Source organism: Zea mays, chromosome 4 (assembly GCF_902167145.1).
Source record: "Zea mays cultivar B73 chromosome 4, Zm-B73-REFERENCE-NAM-5.0, whole genome shotgun sequence".
NCBI classification, from domain to species: Eukaryota; Viridiplantae; Streptophyta; class Magnoliopsida; order Poales; family Poaceae; genus Zea; species Zea mays.
In genome coordinates, this window is record NC_050099.1 from 36,270,197 (window position 1) to 36,293,766 (window position 23,570).

Genomic DNA, 23,570 nt, shown 5'->3' on the forward strand with positions numbered 1-23,570 from the left:
CTCCGGTTGTTGTCAATTTCTTGGTAGATCTCTTGTTTCATGGTCTTCTAAGAAACAAAATTCGGTTGCTCTATCTACCGCCGAGGCGGAATATATATCGGCCGGAAATTGTTGTGCTCAACTATTATGGATGAAACAAACCTTATTGGACTATGGAATTATTTTCAAAAATGTGCCTCTCATGTGTGATAATGAGAGTGCGGTGAAATTGGCTACCAATCCGGTCCAACACTCAAGAACCAAGCATATTGATATACGGCATCACTTCTTAAGAGATCATGTTGGCAAGGGAGATATCTCTATTTATTCCATTGGCACCGATGATCAATTAGCAGACATTTTTACAAAACCTTTGGATGAAACAAGATTTTGTTCTCTAAGAAGTGAAATGAATGTGATCGATATCTCTAATGTGACTTGAAGTTGATCACACATGTGTCGCCTTGCATCTTGGGTCTGAGTATGCTTTTTATGCTATTTATTTGGTATTATTTGTGTATTTTTCATTTCTAATTGCTCTAAATAGTTTAATTCAAAAATCTTGCATTTCTCAATTACATCATAAGTATATGCATGCATACCAACTTTTGGATTGGTCAAAATGTCCATATATGAGCACCAATTCGGATTCGGAATTCAAAATCAGAAAGTGGACAGAAATTGGAAAAATGAGTATCAGGCCGCGGACCGTCCGCCCATGGACCGCGGACCGTCCGCAGCATCAGGAAATGGACAGTCCGAGCAGCCTCGCAGACCGTCTGAGATCATCAGGGCGCGGACCGTCCGCCGCCCCCGCGCGGACCGTCCGCGACAGGGCAGAAAAAGGGACAGAGCCCGCAGACTTGCCAGTTGTGCCCATTCGGTTGTTCTCTTTTGCTCTCCACTCGCAATATACTCTCTTGTATCGAGTGTGCGCGGACCGTGAAGTGAAGTTGCGTGCGGACAGTCCGTCAGCTTGCAGCAACATTCCCTCAACATGTCTTCATCACGGTATCTTCAAATCTTGTGGATTTAATCAAATTTTATCAACTTTGAGATTATTTGGGTTTCTTCTCTGATCTGAAATTGAGCAGTGGGTTTCAAAATCTGATTGGTGGGATTGTTAGTTCTTCTCAATATCCATGCTATGCAAAATTTTCAACTTATTTGGCTGGGTATTATCTTCACAAACATCAAATTGAACACCTGTGGCGGCTAGGGTTCTTGGAGTCGCCCCTGGTCGGTCGCGGACCGTCCGCCTGGTGGACGCGGACCGTCCGGGCCTCTGGCGCGGACCGTCCGGCCCCCTAGCGCGGACCGTCCGGACCCTGGCAGAGTCTTACCATTCCATTCCTTTTCATAAGTGGCGATTGATATCAATTATTTATCTCTAGATGTCTGTCACCTTGTTGCAGTGGTTTTGGTGGTCTCCGCAAGAAACTTGCAGGTCGCTTTAAATCAAAGCGCCCTCGTGGCAATGATGATGATTATACACCGACCACTGATTCAGAGGCCCAATCCTCAGCTGGGGGCACTGAATCCATGGATGCTGAAGATTTTCTTCATGTTCATCCAGATTATCCCATTGATATCCAAGGATGGACTTATCCCAAGCGGCGATTTTCTATGGCTGAGTACTGTTCCAGACGGACTGTGAACCAGTATGCTCTGCCATCAGATACCAATATTCAGTTTTTCCACACTCAGCTGCAGTTTGATGTCTTTTGGGGCACCCTGGTGGATACCAACTTTCATAAGCATCAGGTGATTGATTGGTCCTTCTTGCTCAGTCAATCAGTCATGGAGGGTCTCATTCCCAAATTTGAAACATGTGGGTTATATCAGTTTATGGGGCAGCGCACTGATTTCAATGAAATGGCAGTTAAGCAATTCTTGGCTACCTCAGAGATTGATATTGCAGAAGAATCTATCACATGGATGACTGGCTTCAAGCGGTATTCTGCTTCTTTTGCTGACTTTGCCGCTGCCAACAGTCTGAACTATGGCACCATTTCTGCTGGGGTGGATCTTTATACTGAAGATAACTTTGAGGATTTTGTGCAGTTTTATGAGCCAGCCAGGCTCGGTATACCCAGGAGATTTGGAGAAACAGCAGGCCTCAGACATCATCCTGCTGTCATCAACAAGATTGCCAGAGTCACCATTCTTCCCAAGAGTGGTGATAAGAGTAAAATTCGAGATAAGTTCTGGAACATAATTCAGCACATCATGAATGGAGAAGTCATGAACATTGTTCTTTTCATGATGAGGCAGCTTAATGATTTAAAGATGGACAAGAATCAAAACTTGGCATATGCTCCATACATCATGGCTCTTATCAAATCCAAGACAAGATTTGAGGGCCCATGTGAGATTGTTCACACTCCATTCAGGCCTTTTAAGAATGAGATAGGGTTTCTCACCAGGCCACTCACTCCATTCCCAGATGATGAGGAAGACCCTGGCTATGAGGGTGGAGCAGCGCCTAATGTTGAGGAACAGCAGATGCCTCCTCCTCCACCTCCTCCTCAGCCTCAGCACTATTGGGAGCCTGCTCCAGGATATTTTGATCCTTATTTTCAAAACATGCAGCAAGGGCTGGAGACTCATATTGATACTCGATTCGAGGGGTTGATGTCACATGTGGATCACCGCCTCGATGACATGCAGTCTCGCTTTGACAGCAACTGGGATGCGCTCAACTCTGAATTTTCTGACTTTCGTGATCAAATTCACACTAATGTCACTGATCCCATCATGTCAAGGCTGAATAATATGCAACAAAGCTTTCAAGATAACATGGGTGCTCTCTCCAGTCAGTTTGATAATCTTTCTACAACTGACAACATGCATGATATCAGTCAGAGGCAGCAGCAGCTCCAGCAGGACTTTGGCCAGTTCTCCTCCCTGTTTGACACCTTCAGCACTCATTATTACAACATGCATCCTCCGCCGAGTGATCAGTAAGGCCTCTCCTTTGTGGCAATTGATGCCAAAGGGGGAGAGAAGTGATGAGAAGTTGTCAGGCGTCTCCTTCAGGGGGAGTTGGTGGTTCTATGTGGACACTAAGACCATGCATATGCATTTTATCTTTTTCGTGCCGTTTTAGTTTATGTCTTATGCATTTGGAACTTTGTTTGATCTATTAACTCTATGTCGTATGTCTGTGGATTATTATCTGTAATATTCTGTGAGATGAACTATGTTTTAATTCAAATTACTCTGTGTGTGGTTAATCGAGATGTGATTATAATTGCTGCGCTCACTCTACGAATCATCTCTTGTATGTATCGATAACCATGTTTGTAGGAAAGTCTCCATCAAGCTCCAATATATTATGTGTGTTATATCTTCAACTTCAAATAATCCTGCACACACTTAGGGGGAGCCTTTCTTGCATACTGAGTTTCTATTGGGATTTATCTATCTTTTGGACAGAACCTCAATTCAAGATAAGTCCTATGAAACTCATCTCCAAAATCTATTTTATACCTTTGGTATGAGAGAGATTTGGAGAAACTAAACTTCTCTTTAATATACTATGTGGTGTTGTCATCAATTACCAAAAAGGGGGAGATTGTGAATCATCTAGGCCCCTTTGGTAATGTTTTAGTAATTAATGACAACTACTTGTGGACTAACGATTCTTGGAGAAATAAGAATGCAGGGTTGGACCACATAGAAATAAGAATGTTGAAGAGTCATACGCATTGGTTGTGGATCAGATGAAGGCAAAGGTATAATATAGGTTTTACTTTTGCCGGTCTTGAGGAGTTTAGAGAAGATACCTGACCGGATTAGTAGGCTAGATAGCCGTACTATTAAGAGGGGTCAATGACTTAGATCTGTGTAAGACTTAGTGCCTCATAGAGCATCAAGTAGTTGCATTTGCATAAGAACTAACAGCGCTTCTCATTTCGTGAGTTAAAAGTTCATTCAAAAGCTTGTTTGAAACTTGAGAAGTCTTGGTCGCGCGGACTGTCCGGCCCTTGGGGGCGGACCGTCCGCGATCCTCCAGAGGGTCCGAGGTTTGACCATTTGTATTGACTCTGTGTTCTTTTGCACTGCGGACCGTCCGGGCCTTAGGGCCGGACCGTCCGCAGTCCTGACCAAAGGAAGGTGGCTTCGGGTCAGTCCCTGAATTATAGGCGGACGGTCCGCCTGTGAGGCGCGGACGGTCCGCATGTGTCTAACTCGTTTTTGGACAGGGACTGTGTGTTTTTATTGATTTGTACTACGGACGGTCCGGGGGACCAGTCCGGACAGTACTGTCTCAGGTCGCGGACGGTCCGGGATTTATAGCCGGACGGTCCGCGTGTGCTAACTCAGTTTGATCCGAGGCTCGGGTGTTTGAAATGGCCAGGTCGCGGACGGTCCGACCTTGAAGGGCGGACTGTCCGGACCCACCTTTTGAGTCGACTCTGACATGTTCCAACGGTCATTATAGCCGTTATGGTGTACGGCGGACCGTCCGGCCCTAGGGCGCGGACGGTCCGCGCCTGCGCAGAACTGCCCTCTTTTGCACATAACGGTTGGTTTTAGATGGGGGACTATAAATAGAAGGGTAGCTCGTGTGTGAGACCTCTCTTGGCCATTCCTTGCATACATTGAGCTCACTTGTGATCCTCCAACTCACTCTCTCACACTCTTTGCTTGAGATTGCATTCTAGTGAGAGATTGAGGGTTTCTAGTGCATTTGCATCATTTGGTGATTCTTGAGGCACTAGGTGATACACCGAGCAAGCGTCGTTGGCTTGTTACTCTTGGAGGTTGCCGCCTGCTAGACGGCTCGGGTGATTGTCTCCGTCGAGCTCTCCAAGAAGATTGTGGAGAAGCCGCGGTGTTGATTGTGAGGGGTTCGCGCCTACCTCGCCGGAGCGGCAAAGGTGACATTAGTGGAATCGAGGTATTGAGTGATTTCTTGTCCACTTGGCTCAAAGATCAAGTCGTGTCTTGATAGAGGAGCAAGTGAGAGCTTGAAGTCCACCTCAACGTGGATTAGGGGTGATCGGCAAATCACCGATACCACGGGATAAATTTCGGTGTCTATTCCTTCTCGCATTTACTTATTGCCTCGCAATTGATTAGTGATTTGCTTATTGTTCTTCAAGTATTCAATCTTCGTAGTTGTCTTTCATACATTGTTTACTTATTGACACTAGTAAATTTATTCCTCCTGTTGTATTGATTAAATTTACTTAGTATTGTTGTTTTTAGTCAAAACCGTCTATTCACCCCCCCTCTAGCCGGTGTCCTAGATCCTACACTAGGGTACCTCGGGAGCGTAGCCCGAGCCTTGGTTATGTATCGAACGTACCCAGGGTCATCCCTCGCTCTGTGTCTGAGGCGGCTGTGAACCCTTCGTGGGCCAGCCTACGAACCCCTGATCAGTAGTGGGCGCGGAGCCCGAGTGGCCTGAGGCGGCCGTTGAACCCTTTCGAGGGGCCGGCCCTCGAACCTCTGACCAGTAGTGGGCGCGGAGCACGAGCGCTCTGAGGTGGCTGTTGAACCCCTCCGAGGGGCCAGCCTTCGAACCTCCGATCAGTAGGGGGGCTCGGGGCCCGTTTCCTTTGCGGAGAAGGATCCCTTTCGGGGTATCCCCCTTTCCCGGTCCCTGTTGTAAGAGAGAGAAAGAGGAAAAGGGAAAGAATATGAAATCGAGATGACGTGGCGCACCTTTTTTGACGCGGTCATTGTGGCGAAGGCGAAGCATCGCCCGCTTCTCCTGCCAAGGGCGCCGCCTGTCCCGCCGCGGAGTTAATGCGACGGGGCGAGTGGTTCGCGGGGCAGCCATTGCGCGGGTGCGGGCCGTTCGAGGAATGGAACACGGGCGCGTCGTCTTCATGCCGTGGGAGAGGGTTCTCTCGCTGTCCCACGAGGGGACGTGAGCTCGACGTGACCACTGATTCTGCCCGCCTGCCACCGCCATTACTGTTGGCCCATTTTTGGCCGCATCGACCGTCGCTCCTTCTGCCGCGGCTGACTGGCCTGTGACCGATGCGCCTGGCTGGCGCTGTTGGGTCATACGCAGGGTTGCCTCGAGTCGCGGTACTGGTTCCGCAGTCGAGGAGGCGCGGTAGTGGCGCGAGTGGCGGTGCAGTTGCTCGCACGTGGCAATCGGCGCGCCGATTGTATGACGTGTGGGCCTGGGCCTCCATGCTGGGCGCGTTGGAGTCGGAGGGGTGCGCCCACTTGGCGCGGTTGCATGCCGACTGCATGGTTGTCCGCCCTTTCACCCGCTGGTCTGGGCGAAAGTGGAGGAATGCTTATAACCGCTGGGCGGTTGCATGCACCGCGCACGGCGGTTTGGCTTCTTCTGCCCTGGGCCAGCTTGCATGACGCATGGGACCCAGCCCCCGTGCCGTAGGGGGAGGACCTTGGAGCGTGTTGGAGAAGACTCAGCCCGCGATGGCTGAGGACGCAAGTGGGGAGAGTTGCCTTTAAAAGGAGGGTGATCCCCTTGAAAGGCGACCATGTCTTTGCGCTCCCTTATGCATCGCGTCTTTCCACCTTCCGAGCCCCCGGATGGGGAACACCCACAATCCTTTCGCCTTGTCGTTGGAGGAACGCAACCTCGTGGAAGTTGGTACCTTTCAGCCATCATTTGGCTTCAAGGATTTTCATCAGGCGGCCCGACTGCATCCCCTCGCCGGTGGTCACCCAAGACGGTGACCACCAGCTCGATGGTGGGGAGAAGCGAGCCGGGCTGCGATCTTGGTCCCGCCCTTAGCTTCAAGGATCTTCATCATCCATGCTGGGGCGGAGGCTGGGCTGAGCCGGAGCTCTACCTCCCGCGCGGGTTCGTGGGTCACCTTCTCCCTCAGCATTCAAGGGAGAGGGCGCTCACCGGCCTAGCGGGAGGGTCGGACTTCGACAACGCGGGGCTGGTCAGCGGCGAGCGTCGTCAGCTTCAGCGTGTTGGGCTCGCTGGCTCAGCTGGCTCTGGCTCGGCTCCCGGTGCCCCCTCCCGCCGCAAGAGCGGTTGTCGCACCGCGCGCACCGAAGGACCGCCCAAGACGTCGCGCGCTGCTAGGGCGGCATTCGTGTTCTGGGGCTGTCCTGCCTTTGCCCCGGTACGGCGCCTCTGCGTGGAGGTCGGTGCTTCGCCCGTCCGGGAGGATCCGAGTGGGGACCTGCCGGCGGGTAGATGGCTTCCGTTGTCTGCGCCGAGGTGGTGGCGGCTGAAGAAGTCCTCGTCGCCGATGGGATCACCGCCACCATCCGCGCTCCGGGCCTCCGGCTCTTTGGCTTTGATAGCTTGTCCTCGCCCCTCGAGCGGAGACGTGGGCGAAGGCATTGTCGCAGTGGCGTCCGCCCTGAGGCCATCGCCGCTGCAGTTTGGCCGCCTGGAGCGGAGGTCGTTGTCGCTATTGCTGGAGCGGGCGGCGGTGAGCCACCTAGAGCCTTATCGCCCCGCGGGCCCTCCAATGTGGGGGGTTGTTCGTACCCGCGGAGGCGGAACCGGAGTTCCGTTTGTAATGGCACCTTGAGTGCCGGTGTCTGTTCATTGTGGTTGTCGGGGCCTAAACATGTATGTATTTTCGGCACAGAGCCGTGTTTTTTCCTCATTTAGAGCACTAGGACTTCGCCTGTCGGCTAACTGAACCGCTTAACCAAGTGTGAGTTGCCTCGTGCGAAGGTGACGAGTGAGGTATCCGTATCCTGGAGGCGTAGAAGTCCCTCGGCTCGGTCGGCCTTGCCGTCCGAGGCTTCTCTTGCTCAGTTAAAGGAAACCCTCGGCCGCTCTTCAATGAGCCAAAGCCGAAGGCAGCGGTGTCAGTGTGGATAGAGGCGGAGTTGGCTCAAAAAGAAGACTTCGTCGGCCGGAGCCTGGCCGGGCCGTCCACTGGCGGGACCGACGCCGGAGTTGAGTTGCCGAGGCCGCAAGCCGAGCCGATGCCCTCGGGGGACAGCTGGCTGAGGCTTCGGGGTGACCGGCCTGAGCCGTCTGCTCGAGCCGGATTCCTGGAGAAGGCCCTGGCAGCGATGGCTCGGGCGTGGTGCTGATGTCGTCCTTCGGAGTGGAGATCCTCCGACCGCGTCGCCGTCCGAGGCTAGGTCGGACCTCGCCGAAGGTGTAGTTGACGCCGAGGGTGCTGCTGCTCCCTTCAACTGTCAGGATCCGAGCCTGCAGGATCGGATCATCTTGTAGTGCGTGTATGTTTTCTGCGGCCACCGAGGCCCAAACACACTGTCGTCGTGTTGTAAAGCTGCGTTTCTTTTCCTCTTGTTTTGAGTATCCGGACTTATTTGTCGGTAACAGAATTGTTCGTCCGAGCGAGAGTTACTTTTCACGGAAGGTGATGAGTGAGGTATCCGTATCCAGGAGGCGTAGGAATCCCTCGGCTCGGTCGGCCTTGCCGCTTACGTGCACTCTTGCTCGTCCATAGGGTTCTGTCACCCACGTAGTCGAGAAGGCCCGAAAAATCGTTTCGGCAGAGGAGTTTTCGAGCGTGAAGACTTGTTCGGTCCGCGGAATCACTTATCCGAGCGTGAGTTACTTATCGCAGAAGGTGATGAGTGAGGTATCCGTATCCCGGAGGTGTAGGAGTCCCTTGGCTCGGTCAGCCTTGGCTGCTTACGTGTACTCCGTCGTTTTCAGGATCCACTTTCGAAGTAGTCGAAAAGCACGAAAGACATTCTGGCAGAAAAGATCTTTTTCCGAGGAAAATTTTGACGCAGAGGGGGTTTCCCCCTTTTAGCCCCCGAGGGAGGGTCGGGCTTTGCCGAGGCAAGGCTAACCCTTCCTTGATGACTAAACTTTGTGTGTGAATGAGGTATACGAACAACTCGAAAGCATCTTAGGGGTAGAAGCGACGTAGCTGTCGGATGTTCCAAGCGTTGCTGTAGACTTCGCCTTGACTGTTGGCCAGCTTGTACGTCCCGGGCTTTAGAACTTTGGCGATGACGAAAGGCCCTTCCTAGGGAGGCGTGAGCTTGTGCCGCCCTCGGGCGTCTTGTCGCAGCCGAAGCACCAGGTCGCCCACCTGGAGGTCTCGGGACCGAACCCCTCGGGCGTGGTAGCGTCGCAGGGACTGCTGGTACCGCGCCGAGTGTAGTAAGGCCATGTTCCGAGCCTCTTCCAGCTGGTCGAGTGAGTCTTCTCGATTAGCTTGATTGCTTTGGTCGGCGTAGGCCCTCATCCTCAGGGAACCGTATTCTAAGTCTGTGGGCAAGATGGCCTCGACCCCATAGACTAGAAAGAACGGTGTGAAGCCCGTGGCTCGGCTCGGCGTCGCCCTCAGACTCCAGACCACAAAGGGGAGCTCCTTCATCCATCGCTTGTCGAACTTGTTGAGGTCGTTGTAGATCCGAGGCTTGAGTCCTTGTAGAATCATGCTGTTGGCACGCTCTACTTGCCCATTCGTCATGGGGTGAGCCACGGCGGCCCAGTCCACCCGGATGTGGTGATCCTCGCAGAAGTCCAGGAACTTTCTGCCGGTGAACTGGGTGCCGTTGTCGGTGATGATGGAGTTCGGGACCCCAAAGCGATGGATGATGTTGGTGAAGAACGCCACCGCCTGTTCGGATCTGATGCTGTTTAGGGGTCGGACCTCGATCCACTTGGAGAATTTGTCGATGGCGACCAACAGGTGCGTGTAGCCCCCGGGTGCCTTCTGCAAGGGGCCGACTAGGTCCAGACCCCACACAGCAAATGGCCAGGTGATGGGTATGGTCTGAAGGGCCTGAGCGGGCAGGTGGGTCTGCCTTGCGTAGAACTGACACCCTTCGCAGGTGCGGACAATTCTAGTGGCGTCGGCCACCACCGTCGGCCAGTAGAAACCTTGTCGGAAGGCGTTTCCAACAAGGGCTTGAGGTGCTGCGTGATGGCCGCAAGCCCCCGAGTGTATCTCTTGTAGGAGTTCCTGGCCTTCGGCGATGGAAATGCATCGCTGGAGGATGCCCGAGGGGTTGCGGTGGTAGAGCTCCTTCCCGTCTCCCAGCAAGACGAACGACTTGGCACGCCGCGCCAACCGCCAAGCTTCGGCTCGGTCGAGGGGTAGCTCTCCTCGGTGGAGATATTGCAGGTACGGGGTCTGCCAGTTTCGATTAGGCATGACCCCGCTCTGCTCCTCCTCGATGCGCGGTGCCTCACCCTCGGGACCGAGGGTGTCTCGGGCCGAGCCGAGGGTGCCTCGGGTTGAGCCGAGGGTGCCTCGGGCCGAGCCGAGGGTGCCTCGGGCTGAGCCGAGGCCTTCTCGGGCTCGGGCGTGTCGTCAGTATTGACGGAGGGTTGATGCAGGTCTCGAGAGAAGACGTCCGGGGGAACCGTTGTTCGCCCCGAGGCTATTTTAGCCAGCTCGTCCGCAGTCTCGTTGTGGCGTCAGGCGATGTGGTTGAGCTCGAGCCCGTAGAACTTGTCTTCCAGGCGCCGAACCTCATCGCAGTAGGCCTCCATCTTCGGGTCACAACAGTGGGAGTTCTTCATGACTTGGTCGATGATGAGCTGCGAGTCACCGCGAGCGTCGAGGCGTCGGACCCCCAACTCGATGGCGATGCGCAACCCGTTGACCAGGGCCTCGTACTCAGCCACATTGTTGGACGCCGGGAAGTGGAGGCGTAGCATGTAGCGTAGGTGCTTCCCGAGGGGCGAGATGAAGAGCAGGCCTGTGCCTGCTCCTGTCTTCATCAGCGACCCGTCGAAAAACATGGTCCAGAGTTCTGGTTGGATCGGAGCTGTTGGGAGCTGGGTGTCGACCCATTCAGCCACAAAGTCCGCTAAGACCTGGGACTTGATGGCCTTCCGAGGGGCGAACGAGATCGTCTTGCCCATGATTTCCACCGCCCACTTTGCAATCCTACCCGAGGCCTCTCGGCACTGGATGATCTCCCCTAGGGGAAGGATGACACCACAGTCACCGGATGAGACTCGAAGTAGTGTCGCAACTTCCGTCGCGTCAGGATCACCGCGTACAGCAGCTTCTGAATTTGTGGGTAGCGGATCTTGGTCTCGGACAGTACCTCACTGATGAAGTAGACTGGCCTCTAGACAGGCAATGCATGCCCCTCTTCTCGCCTCTCAACCACGATCGCGGCGCTGACCACCTGAGTGGTAGCGGCGACGTAGATCAAGAGGGCTTCTCTGGCAGCGGGGGGCACCAAGATGGGCGCATTCGTGAGGAGCGCCTTCAGGTTCCCGAGGGCTTCCTCGGCCTCGGGGGTCCAAGTGAAGCACTCGGCCTTCCTCAAGAGGCGGTACAGGGGTAGACCTCTTTCGCCGAGGCGCGAGATGAAGCAGCTCAGAGCCGCAAGGCATCCCATGACTCTATGTACGCCTTTCAGGTCCTTGATGGGCCCCATGCTGGTGATGGCTGCGATCTTCTGCGGGTTGGCCTCGATGCCTCGCTCGGAGACGATGAACCCCAAGAGCATGCCTCGGGGAACACCGAAGACACACTTCTCGAGATTGAGCTTCACACCTTTCGCCTTGAGACATCGGAATGTCGCTTCAAGGTCGGAAAGGAGGTCGGAGGCTTTCCTCGTCTTGACTACGACGTCATCGACGTAGGCCTCGACCGTTCGGCCAATGTGTTCGCCGAACATGTGGTTCATGCACCGTTGGTACGTTGCACCCGCATTCCTCAAACCAAACGGCATGGTAACATAGCAGTACATGCCGAAGGGTGTGATGAAAGAAGTCGCGAGCTGGTCGGACGCTTTCATCCTGATCTGGTGATACCCCGAGTAGGCATCGAGGAAAACAGGGTTTCGCACCCAGCAGTGGAATCCACGATTTGATCGATGCGAGGCAGAGGGTAGGGAACTTTCGGACATGCTTTGTTCAGACCAGTGTAGTCTACACACATCCGCCATTTCCCTCCTTTCTTTCTCACAAGCACAGGGTTGGCGAGCCATTCGGGATGGAATACCTCTTTGATGAACCCTGCCGCCATTAGCTTGTGGATCTCCTCGCCAATGGCTCTACGCTTTTCTTCGTCGAATCGGCGCAGAGGCTGCTTTACGGGTCAGGCTCCAGCTCGGATATCCAGCGAGTGCTCGGCGACATCCCTCGGTATGCCGGGCATGTCCGAGGGACTCCACGCGAAAACGTCGGCGTTTGCACGGAGAAAGTCGACGAGCACTGCTTCCTATTTGGGATCGAGCTCGGAGCCGATCCGGATCTGCTTGGAGGCGTCGTTGCTGGGGTCGAGAGGGACGGATTTAACCGTCTCCGCTGGCTCGAAGTTGCCGGTGTGGCGCTTCGCGTCTGGTGCCTCCTTAGAGAGGCTCTCCAGGTCGGCGATGAGGGCCTCGGATTCGGCGAGGGCCTCGGCGTACTCCACGCACTCCACGTCGCATTCGTACGCGTGTCGGTACGTGGGGCCGACGGTGATGACCCCGTTGGGGCCCGACATCTTGAGCTTGAGGTAGGTGTAGTTGGGGACGACCATGAACTTGGCGTAGCAGGGCCTCCCCAGTACTGCATGGTAGGTTCCTCGGAACCCGACCACCTCGAACGTGAGGGTCTCCCTTCGGAAGTTGGAGGGTGTCCCAAAGTAGACGGGTAGATCGAGTTGTTCGAGGGGCTGGACGCGCTTCCCGGGGATGATCCCATGGAAAGGCGCAGCGCTTGCTCGGACCGAGGTCAGATCGATCCGCAGGAGCCCGAGGGTCTCGGCGTAGATGATGTTGAGGCTCCTGCCTCCGTCCATGAGGACCTTGGTGAGCCTGACGTTGCCGATGACGGGGTCGACAACGAGCGGGTATTTCCCCGGGCTCGGCACGCGGTCGGGGTGGTCGTCTTGGTCGAAGGTGATGGGCTTGTCGGACCAGTCTAGGTAGACTGGCGTCGCCACCTTTACCGAACAGACCTCCCGACGCTCCTGCTTGCGGTGCCGAGCCGAGGCGTTCGCCATTTGCCCACCATAGATCATGAAGCAGTCGTGGACCTCAGGGAACTCTCTTGCCTAGTGATCTTCCTTCTTGTTGTCGTTGCGAGCCCTACCACCCTCCGCGGGTGGCCCAGCATTGTGAAAGTGGCGCCGGAGCATGGCGCACTCCTCAAGGGTGTGCTTGACGGGCCCCTGATGATAGGGGCATAGCTCCTTGAGCATCTTGTCGAAGAGGTTGGCACTCCGGGAGGTTTCCGAGGGTTCTTGTACTCGGCGGCGGCGACAAGGTCCGCGTCGGCGGCGTCGCGTTTCGCTTGCGACTTCTTCTTGCCTTTCTTCTTGGCGCCGCGCTGAGTTGACGCCTCAGGGACATCTTTCGGTGGGCAGTCCTAGGGCTGCTTGTCCTTCCGGAAGATAGCCTCGACCGCCTCCTGGCTAGAGGCGAACTTGGTGGCGATGTCCATCAGCTCGCTCGCCCTGGTGGGTGTCTTGCGACCCAGCTTGCTCACCAGGTCGCGGCAGGTGGTGCCGGTGAGGAACGCGCCGATGACATCCGAATCGGTGATGTTGGGCAGCTCGGTGCGCTGCTTCGAGAATCGCCGGATGTAGTCCCGGAGAGACTCTCTCGGTTGCTGGCGGCAGCTTCGGAGATCCCAGGAGTTTCTAGGGCGCACGTACGTGCCCTGGAAATTGCCGGCGAAGGCTTGGACCAGGTCGTCCCAGTTGGAGATCTGCTCCGGAGGCAGGTGCTCCAGCCAGGCGCGAGCGGTGTCGGAAAGGAACAGGGGGAGGTTGCGGATGATGAGGTTGTCATCGTCCGTTCCACCTAGTTGGCAGGCCAGCCGGTAGTCCGCGAGCCACAGTTCCGGTCTCGTCTCCCCCGAGTACTTTGTGATAGTAGTCAGGGTTCGGAACTGGGTAGGGAACGGTGCCCGTCGTATGGCGTGGCTAAAAGCCTGCGGACCGGGTGGTTCGGGCAAGGAACTCCGATCCTCCCCGCTGTCGTAGCGTCCCCCACGCCTGGGGTGGTAGCCTCGGCGCACCCTCTCGTCGAGGTGGGCCCGACGGTTGCGGTGATGGTGCTCGTTGCCGAGGCGACCCGGGGCCGCAGGCGCTATGTTGCGTGTGCGCCCGGTGTGGACCGAGGCTTCCCGCATGAATCGGGAAGTCGCGGCGCGATGTTCCGAGGGGTACCCCTGACTTCGGGAGGCGGAGCTTTCGGCCCGTCGGACCGTGGCATCCTCCAGGAGGTTCTTGAGCTCTCCCTGGATACACCGCCCCTCGGTGGTTGATGGCTCCAGCATCGCGCGGAGAAGTATTGCCGCTGCAGCCAGGTTCTGGCCGACCCCACTGGAAACCGGTGGCGGCCTTACCCTGACATCATCGGCGACGCGGTGCTGGATGCCCTAGGGTAGATGACGCACTTCTCCGACCAGAGGTTGGCCCGCCCATTCCTGCCCATTGTCCCGGCGGAACGGCTTAAGTGTTCCTGCTCCCTCGTCGAGCCTGGCCTGCATCTCGCGGATTTACTCGAGCTGTGGGTCATGACCCCCCGCCGGGACGGGGACCACAGCTAGCTCCCGAAGGATGTCAACGCGAGGCACAGGCCTAGGAGGTCACCGTTCTCCGGCATACCAAGATGGTTGCCTTCGTTGGGACCCCCTTGATTGACGTGGAAACATTCACGACTTGGGCCGCAGTCCTCGTCGTCGAGGCTGCGGCTACCGTCGGAACAGTCGAAAAGGCGGTAGTCGCACGCGGTCATAAAGTCCCGCATGGCACTGGGGTTACCAAGTCCGGAGAAATCCCAACTAAAGTCGGGATCGTCATCTTCCTCGGACCCCGAGGGCCCGTAGGTCGAGACGGCCGTCAGCCGGTCCCAGGGTGACCGCATACGATACCCCAGAGGGTTTGGACTCGCCTCTATGAGAGCGTCCACCAAAGCGAAGTCGCTTGGTGGGTTGAGGCTGAATCCAAAAGGCGCGAGATGGGAATCGGTCGGTACCTCTTGGTCGACGGGCGGTGACGAAGTCACGTTAGGGGTAGACTGCACCGCCGTCTCAGGTACGAGGGTGACGCCCAGCAAGTCATTTGCGAGCGTGCTGGCATCGTCCGTTTGCTTGGGGCTGGCGTGTCGCGGGGAGACGGCGCTCGTCTTCGCCTCAAACGCGAGGTCGATGCCTGACTTGCCCCCCATTGGGGCGCCGGCGCCGTCGACTCGCTCGACAGCCGACGAGGTGCCGCCTCCTGCTTGGCCTTGGTTGCCCCGCCTCCTCCTCCGTCGGCGGGGGAGGGGACGGGACAAGCCCGAATGTTGTGCTTCCACCACATGGGGAAGACGTCGTCGATTCCGCCGCCGGCGGGCGGGTTATCGGCCGCCATTGTCGCTGTCGCGCGGCGGGGGAAGGAGTATCATGTCGTAGCTGCCGTCGAGGGACATGAACTCAAGACTCCCGAAACGGAGCACCGTCCCGGGCTGGAAAGGTTGCTGGAGACTGCCCATCTAGAGCTTGACGGGAAGCTGTTCGTCAACACGCAGCAGGCCCCTACCTGGCGCGCCAACTGTCGGCCTTGATCTGATCCTGGTCGGACGTCGAGATTGATGGATAGCTGAAGTAATCTGATGATGAGCTCCCTTCCACACGCGCGCACTTGCAAGCAAACATATGAGCCAGTCGTCACTCGATCAGTCAGTGCGTTCTATTAGCTCCAAGACACCAGCTGCTGCCAGCTGATAATATATATATATATATAGATTGTATATTAGGAGTCCTGGGCTTCCAATAACTAAAGGAAGCCCAGGCCAGACAGTGCAATCCGGTCGAGCCGGACCAGGTCCAGACGTATATAAAAGAAAATCCGTAGTGCTAGGTGTCGGCGTTTCGAACCCGGGGGGTCCCTGGACCGACGAGTAAATTGTCGCCGCGTGCCCCAGCCGAGATAGGTCGGCGCGAGACGGAGCGCGAAGGGGGGAAGAGGAGCCGGAGGGAGACAGGCGTGAGAGGTGAAACCCGCGGCCTTCGTGTTTGTCCCGCGCCCAGGTCGGGTGCGCTTGCAGTAGGGGGTTACAAGCGTCCACGCGGGAGGGAGCGAGCGGCCCTGCGCGAGCGCCGTCCCGTCCTTCTCCGCGCGGCCCACCCTCTGTAAGAGGGCCCTCGACCTTCCTTTTATAGGCGTAAGGAAAGGATCCAGGTGTACAATGGGGGGTGTAGCAGTGTGCTAACGTGTCTAGCGGAGGAGAGCTAGTGCCCTAAGTACATGCCATCGTGGCAGCCGGAGAGGTTTTGGCACCCGGTTCGTGTGGTGTCGTGGCCGTCGGAGGAGCGCTGGAGCCTGGCGGAAGGACAGCTGTCGGGGCTGTCGAGTCCTTGCTGACGTCTTCTTGCTTCCGTAAGGGGGCTGAGAGCCGCCGTTGTCATAGAGCGTGCGGGGCGCCATCATTACTTGTTTAGCGGAGCGAGCCCGATGGGACGCCAGTCTTGTTCCCCGTAGCCTGAGTCAGCTTGGGGTAGGGTAATGATGGCGACCCCCATGACGTGGTCGGTCCGAGCCCTGGGTTGGGCGAGGTGGAGGCTCCTCCGAGGTCGAGGTCGAGTCTGTCTTCCAAGGCCGAGGTCGAGTCCGAGCCCCTGGGTCGGGCGAGGCGGAGACCGTCGGCTGAGGCTAGGACTGAGTCCGAGCCCTAGGGTCGGGCGGAGCGGAGTTCGTCGTCTACCGGGGCTGAGCCCGAGTCCGAGCCCTGGGGTCGGGCGAAGCGGAGTTCGTCGTCTTCCGGGGCTGAGCCCGAGTCCGAGCCCTGGGGTCGGGCGAAGCGGAGTTCGTCGTCTTCCGGGGCTGAGCCCGAGTCCGAGCCCTGGGGTTGGGCGAAGCGGAGTTCGTCGTCTTCCGGGGCTGAGCCCGAGTCCGAGCCCTGGGGTCGGGCGAAGCGGAGTTCGTCGTCTTTCGGGGCTGAGCCCGAGTCCGAGCCCTAGGGTCGGGTGAAGCGGAGTTTCCTATGACGCCTGAAGCCGGACTTGGCCGCTGTCAGCCTCACTCTGTCGAGTGGCACAGCAGTCGGAGCGGCGCAGGCGGCGTAGTCCTCTTGTCAGACCGGTCAGTGGAGCGGCGAAGTGACTACGGTCACTTCGGCTCTGTCGACTGGAGGGCGCGCGTCAGGATAAAGGTGTCAGGCCACCTTTGCATTAAATGCCCCTGCGATTCGGTCGGTTGGCGTGGCGACTTGGCCAAGGTTCCCAGGCCGGCGGCGGCGACCCCCGATCTAGAGGGCGAGCGACGGCAGTGCCCTTGTGCGGTGGCGGCGGTTCCCAGGCCGGTGGCCGCAACTCCATTACCTCGACGCGCGGTGGCGGAGGTTCCTCGATCTGGAGTAGTGACAGCGGTTCCTCGATCCAGAGGGCGAGCGACAGCGGGGCCCTTGTGCGGGCAAGCGGCGGTGTCCCCGAAGCCCCGAGGAGGCGGCACTTCCAAGGCCGGCGAGCAAGCGACGCCCGTCGACGTGCGAGCAACGACGACGCATGAGGCGCGATGTTCGAGCGAGCGACGTCATGGAAGGCGCGAGATGCGCGCAGCGATAATCGCGCGTGACATCCTTGTAACACCCCAGGTGTTTATCGTCTGCTCGACCACGATTGCGGACTTTAACACGTGATAGCTATGAATGTAAAGGTCACTAAATTTTAATCAACCTCATTTATCACAATTTTGATATCGTGTTTGTTTCCGTCTGTCTAAATTTTTCCAAATCTATATTTTTTAATTCAGCCTTTGGTAATTTTCGGAACATCGAATCCAGGATTGTTTGGGTTGAGCCATCGACGTCTTGCCCAAACTCTAATCCTTGAAATCGATTCTGGTTTCTTAAACTTCATTTGAAATTCTTTCACGCTTGCGTTGCATGTGTCTCTCTGTGGCCTAGCATCGTGGCGCGTGGCAGGTGCTAACCGGTGTCTGGACAGCGCACAGCCTCTCGCTCTCGTGAGCGATGCGTGATGTCGCTTTCGAAAAGATCATAATTTCGATATCATTTTCATCTCTGTCTATCCAGCCTACTCTAAATGTTTCGCGAAGTCAGAACGTATTTGTTCCGAAAATTAGTGAGTTTGGTGATTATTTAAAACTCATCGATCGTGCAAATACGAACTTAAAAATTTAGTTCAGTCCTCCGATTTCAGCCCCAAATAAATTTATTAGAAGTCGACGACTAAGTTTTTGGGTATAAAATAATTTAGTGGTTACTTGCCAACCGAGAAATCATCACATCCAAGGATTTATAAATGAGATCTGTTTCTCCAGTAAATTATCTATAGCCGTGGAATCAGGTGTTCAGACTACAGATGAAATTATTTGATTTCAAATCAAATTGAACGCGGTCTAAAATATCGGTGTTGACATCGTTCCAGTTCGTTCCGATTGTATCTCACCTAGATTCAAACGTTCGGGTATAAATATCTCATAAAAATTTATCTGATTCTGGGAATACCTACCAAATCAAACACTGTTCAACTATTATCACCGATCTCATTTTGGTCCAATCGATTTGCATCTGTTAAATGTTAATTCGAGCACCCGTATTTATCCATAGATTATTAAAAAAAAGAATCCTAACTTATCATCTCCACCATTTTGCCTTTGACTTATCCAAACCGTATCCTCCTCTCATTATCCGCAGTGAACTCTAGAAGTCACGGTACCCATCCCTACACACACGTCCGTGTCTCTCAACCTCATCCTCTCCAGGCCTCCAGCGACCAGCCCCTCCCTTATCCCATTCTCAGTCATCTTCATCGATCCAGAAACTACGGCCATCTTCCTCCTCCTGTCATGGCCGCCCCTCCCTCATCTTCCTCCCCAAGCTGAGCTCGCCCAGCCCCTCTCTGTTTGTGGCGTGCTCCAGCTTCCCATGGCGTCAAAGCCCCTAGCCAGGTTCCTAGCCCCCTCATGGCCGCCCCTCTCTGCTCCCTGATTTCTCCCCACGCCAGCAGCAGCTTCCCCCTTCTTCTTTTGTTCTCCATGAATGAAAGCCCAAGCGCCAGCCCCCTCCCTTTTGTCAAGTGGTGAGCTCCAAATCTCTTTATTGTTTCCCTAGTCCTTGCGTGTTGTATTTTGATTTCAGTTTGTTGTCCATGTCATGACGCTTGTGAAACTCTATGTGTTTGTGTGTGAGATTGGAAGAGAGTTCTAGGGAAATCGATGGAGAAGAAACAGTGTTTCAGTTCGACGCGCTCTAGGTGTTTGATGGAATGGATGAACCGGAGATCCTTGTTGCTCTTGTGAAATCCGAGTCTATTTAGTGTTGGTAAGCTAATTCATTATTTAGTATTGATTGAATTGTTAGATGAATTGAATAGATGTGTTTGGTGAATATATATGCATCATGAGTTAGTGGTGATACCTCTTCGTGGATAGTGACATGATTGTATTCATGGTTATGGTTAAAATAAGTGATGACGGTATTGCTGTCCAAACCTGCACGTACAGTTTTGATTGTGCAACTAATTGAGTGAAGTAAATCATGTTTTCTGTGAAAGTGTTATATACAAAAGTTGTAGCTAACCTCTTCATCTTACTTGTGCTAAAATTTCATAACCATAGGACTAGTAGTTTAGGAGTTATGATTTTTCCAAGTCCAGTTTCAGAATCTGTCCCAATTCTGGACAGGTTTCGAAAATTGCATTTTTTGGCTAAGTTAAAATGAGAACCAGTCTTTAGTAACTATAGAAGAATTTTAGTACTTTTCTTAAGCTTCCCAACAAATTTTGGATCACCCTTTTTGGTGATCTAGAAGTCAGGTTATGGCTGTTTGAAATGTGATGTCTGAATCTGTCCAAATCTGGACAGCAATGTTTGTTTGTATTAACTGACTTCGATACACATTGAATCACCCTGAGATGTTTACAAATAAATTGTAGACAATTCTATTAGCTTTCTAAAAAGTGTAGGATCACCTGATTTGGATTTCTGAAACTCCGGTTATGGATTTTTGAAGTGAGTAGTCGAATTCTGTCCAAATCTGGACAGAAATTGCGTTTAGTACTGTTTGATATTTCTATATGTCGAATCTCACTGTGATGATAATACCAAAATTTTAGAGGACTTTATAAGCTTTCCAAAAAGTCTTAGTTTACTATTTTTGGATGAATATCGTGTGAGTTATGAATAAAACAACTGACTGCTGTATTGCTGTCCAAAATCAGCAAGCATTAAAATGATTTGCTTGGAATTTCTTGTGTAGGTAACTAGATTTGGTTAGTCCTTGGCTTGATCAATGAAGTATGGTAGTTGCATATGTTTGTTCTTTTCTTTCTTAATGCTTGCCTTAGACTTTAGCATTTTAAGAAGGAAGTAAATACTTTGGTGAGTGTATTTGAGTTAGCGACCATTTAGACCTTTAAGTTAAGATGAGTGCAATTTCATTGAACCCTATGTTAATTGGTAATGAAATATCCGTTAGTTCTAAGTATGTTTTGATGTTTTGTTTAGTCGATATACGTTGATAGTTAATCTAGAGGAATGTTTGAGAAAGCTAGATGAGTGACTTTTAACCATACTAAGTTTTAGATGTGTTCAATAATTGTGAGCTTGAATTGTTACTTGACTCTCGATCCTATGTTCTAGTTAAGGAAAATACATAGCTTGTGTAGGGTTCAATATTCTTTGATGTTTGTGTTAGATTTGGTTAAGCCAGACAAACGTAATTGTGATACGTAGTGATATGTCAACATATAGTAATTGTTTTTAAGTATTGTGGTACATCAATGTTATATTCTAAATATATTAGGACTTGTATGTTGCTAATGTTACTTGATGATTGATTTAGGTCCGATTGACTAGAACGTCATGTTTGATGTAGAATTAGTTGTGATGTTTTGCTTTAAGTCTGTATCCTCCTTAGTATAGCTTATCTATCTTGTGCTATATATGCTCCTACTCACTCATATGCATTATGCATGTCATTTAGGTACGTTAATTGATCACGTGATGTGGAAGACAAAGTTTGGATTGATCTCAAGATAATGCTGATGGACGAAGCTAAAATGGGTGAATCAAACAAGTGCCAGAATGGGAGATGCTCGCCAAGCAAACATCATCTAACAACACTGACTTAGTGTTATCCCAGGCAAGCCCCGGTGCATTTGCCACCTCCTTGTTGTTATAAAACTTTTATCACTTATATGTTGCATTAGGTGATAGGAGTTGAGTGATGAAACAATTGATGCATTGCCATTCCTTGGAATTTGATTATCTTCCTTGATTCCTGTTTTATAAAGAGAACTAAAGATGCTTAGCCCTGCTTAGATAATTAAAAGTTGTTCTTTTTTAAAAAAATGATGTGTTACATGGGATATGGGAAATTTTTGTGAAAAAGAAATTGGGATGGTGAATCCATATGGCCATGATGGATTCAACATCCAGAAAAAGTACCTCTGTCAGGTACCAAAGATTGGGAAATGGTTTAAATAAAATGAGACCAGACGTTGAGCAGGAAAGGTCGCCCGTCTGTGTCGATTAAGGACCGTTCCGATTGTTGGCCTGCTGATCTAGGACCCTTTAACTGGCCACATGCCTCATCATGGGTAAGCTTAGCCTCGGTTGGACCAATACCAGAAAGGCCGGCCCGCAATGGGAGTGGAGAGATGGCGAGAGTATCGTGTATCCACCTGGCAAGAGGCTGGATGGTGGGGTACTGAGCTCTCGGTTGGCGGGGACCCGTTCTGGTCTTGAGAAAACCGTGGGCGAGTTGACATATGCAAGGGTTAAGTGCTACATATGTCGTGTGGTTGGAGATCCCCAGCTGGGTATTAATCGATTCGGATCGCCGAACTTCTCGGATATGAAGACTGGATCTTCGACCTTCAGCGTAGATAACAAGTGAAATTAAAGTTGATAAAATGAAGCTAGTGTAGGACAAGTGAATGCTCTAGACCAGACAAATCTAGATTCAGGAAAAGTACTTAATTTGTGAAGTAAAAATTTTGCATAAGGATCCACTACTAGTAAGCTTTTCTGCAAAAACGAGTCTTTGAAATTTGACAAGCTTTACCTTGAATCCCTTAAATCCAGCATACCCTTGAGAGTCTTTTCTTTAGTCGGGTAAGTCTTGCTGAGTAATTGCGTACTCAGGGTTTTATTCCCTGTTGTTTTTCAGGTTGTAATTTTGTTCTGTTGTGGATGGTGCTAAGTGCCGGTGGGCTCGGCCTTCTTATATAAGTATATCCCATCTTTAGCTTCCTTATTGAGGATTGTCACTTAAGCTAGCATGTATTTTAAAACTTATAAATGTTTTATACATTCAAATTGTAATCTTTTGAAATCAATTTCTTTTGTAATCAACTCCGATGATATATATTGTAATCTTGTTATAACTTGTAAATGTTGTAACTTGTAATCATTTTGTAATAAAGAATTTATTTCCGCTGCAAGTGTTTGTATGTGAGTTGTGTTTACTTAATCCTACGATCTTGGCGGTAAGTCGTTTATCCGAGGTCCTCGGGGCACTCGGACAGATCCTGTTAAGTTGTTTGGTGCACATGCATAGCTGTCTGAGGTCTTTGAGACAAGGACAGGTGCATGTGGGCCCGATAACTTGGGAGGTTCTGCGACAGCTGGTATCGGAGCTGTATTAAGTATAATACGGTCACATACATATTTTTAAAACAAGGTTTTGGTTTTAGAAAACCTATTTTCAACTAAACACATTGTTTGGTTTTGAAAAACAGATTTGAAAAACTATAATGCTAGCGACATCCTCTGTTAAGCCCTAAATTAAGGACTACTAGGTGGCCTAATTCAGAATACTGACCCACAACCTGGGAAGGGTAATGCATACATGTGTAATGTTATTTTTAAAGCCATTCAGTTTTGAATGGATCGACGCTCAGGTAAGGTGAGATGTGAGAGCATGACCGAACAAACGTCGGTCTAGGGGAGAGTATAAAAAGCGCTTGATTATATACATGTTACACATATGTATATATGAAGGCTGCGATGTGGAGTAATTACTTTTTTGGGGATTCAGTACCCCATAAATGTGTATGGGCATACAGACATGGGACTACTGAGAAATGTAATGTACTCGCAACGACGCACCTACGCTCAGGTAAGAAGGTGAGTTACCATAATGGGCTGCCCTGTGGTTAAAGTGTGGTAGCGGCGCCTATGCGTGGCTCAGCGCTTAATGAGGAGCTGGCCTCCATATAGAAATATATGGAGTATAAACTGTGATAAACTGGCATGTGTGAATTGCATCATTGGGAAATGGGCTGTGATGAAGTTTTCTGCAGGTACACTAACTTCGAAACGTATGTGTAGCTGACGACTAGCAATATACCGAGAGAGAACGTAGATATGCCACCGATATAGAACGCTATTGCCACATTATGTTGGCGAAATTCGTGAGGACGAATAGGACGAGCATGCATCCTGATTGTTGCATTGTGTTTGTCATTTGTGCACAAATATGCTTCTCTCATCTTTATTCTAATAATTCATGATTGTGAACAAACGTGCTTCCCTCATCTTTATCCCGATAATAAATAATTGGAAAATGTGTGAAGCATTACTATCTTATAAGCAAATTTCTAGTCTTGTTTGTTGGGTCCTTTAGACATGTATTTATGTGGCCTATGGTTCTTCTTAGTTTGACCGCTAGTCCAACTTGTGTTTGTTCTGGTGTGTTTGTGCCGGTAGAATGTTGGTGGTATGTTTGTGTAAACTAAAAATTTGGCCATGTCCTCATCTAGGAGCCATGACCCAAATCGA

General features: G+C 52.2%; 1 protein-coding gene and 1 long non-coding RNA gene across 2 annotated transcripts in view; one reads left to right on the forward strand and one right to left on the reverse strand.

The window, feature by feature from the left end:
* Positions 1-18,617, reverse strand: part of LOC103655213 (FCS-Like Zinc finger 10) — a 29,744-nt gene extending 11,127 nt beyond the window's left edge. Inside the window, exon 1 of the mRNA XM_020552027.1 lies at positions 18,503-18,617. Within this exon, the coding sequence (XP_020407616.1) occupies positions 18,503-18,617 (115 nt within the window). The remainder of the gene's footprint in view (positions 1-18,502) is intronic.
* A 13-nt stretch (positions 18,618-18,630) lies between these two features.
* LOC109945494 (uncharacterized) lies at positions 18,631-21,108 on the forward strand. The gene is made up of 2 exons (XR_002268690.1): positions 18,631-19,107; positions 20,770-21,108. It is a non-coding gene; the product is annotated as an uncharacterized lncRNA (long non-coding RNA).
* The last annotated feature ends 2,462 nt before the right edge of the window (positions 21,109-23,570 follow it).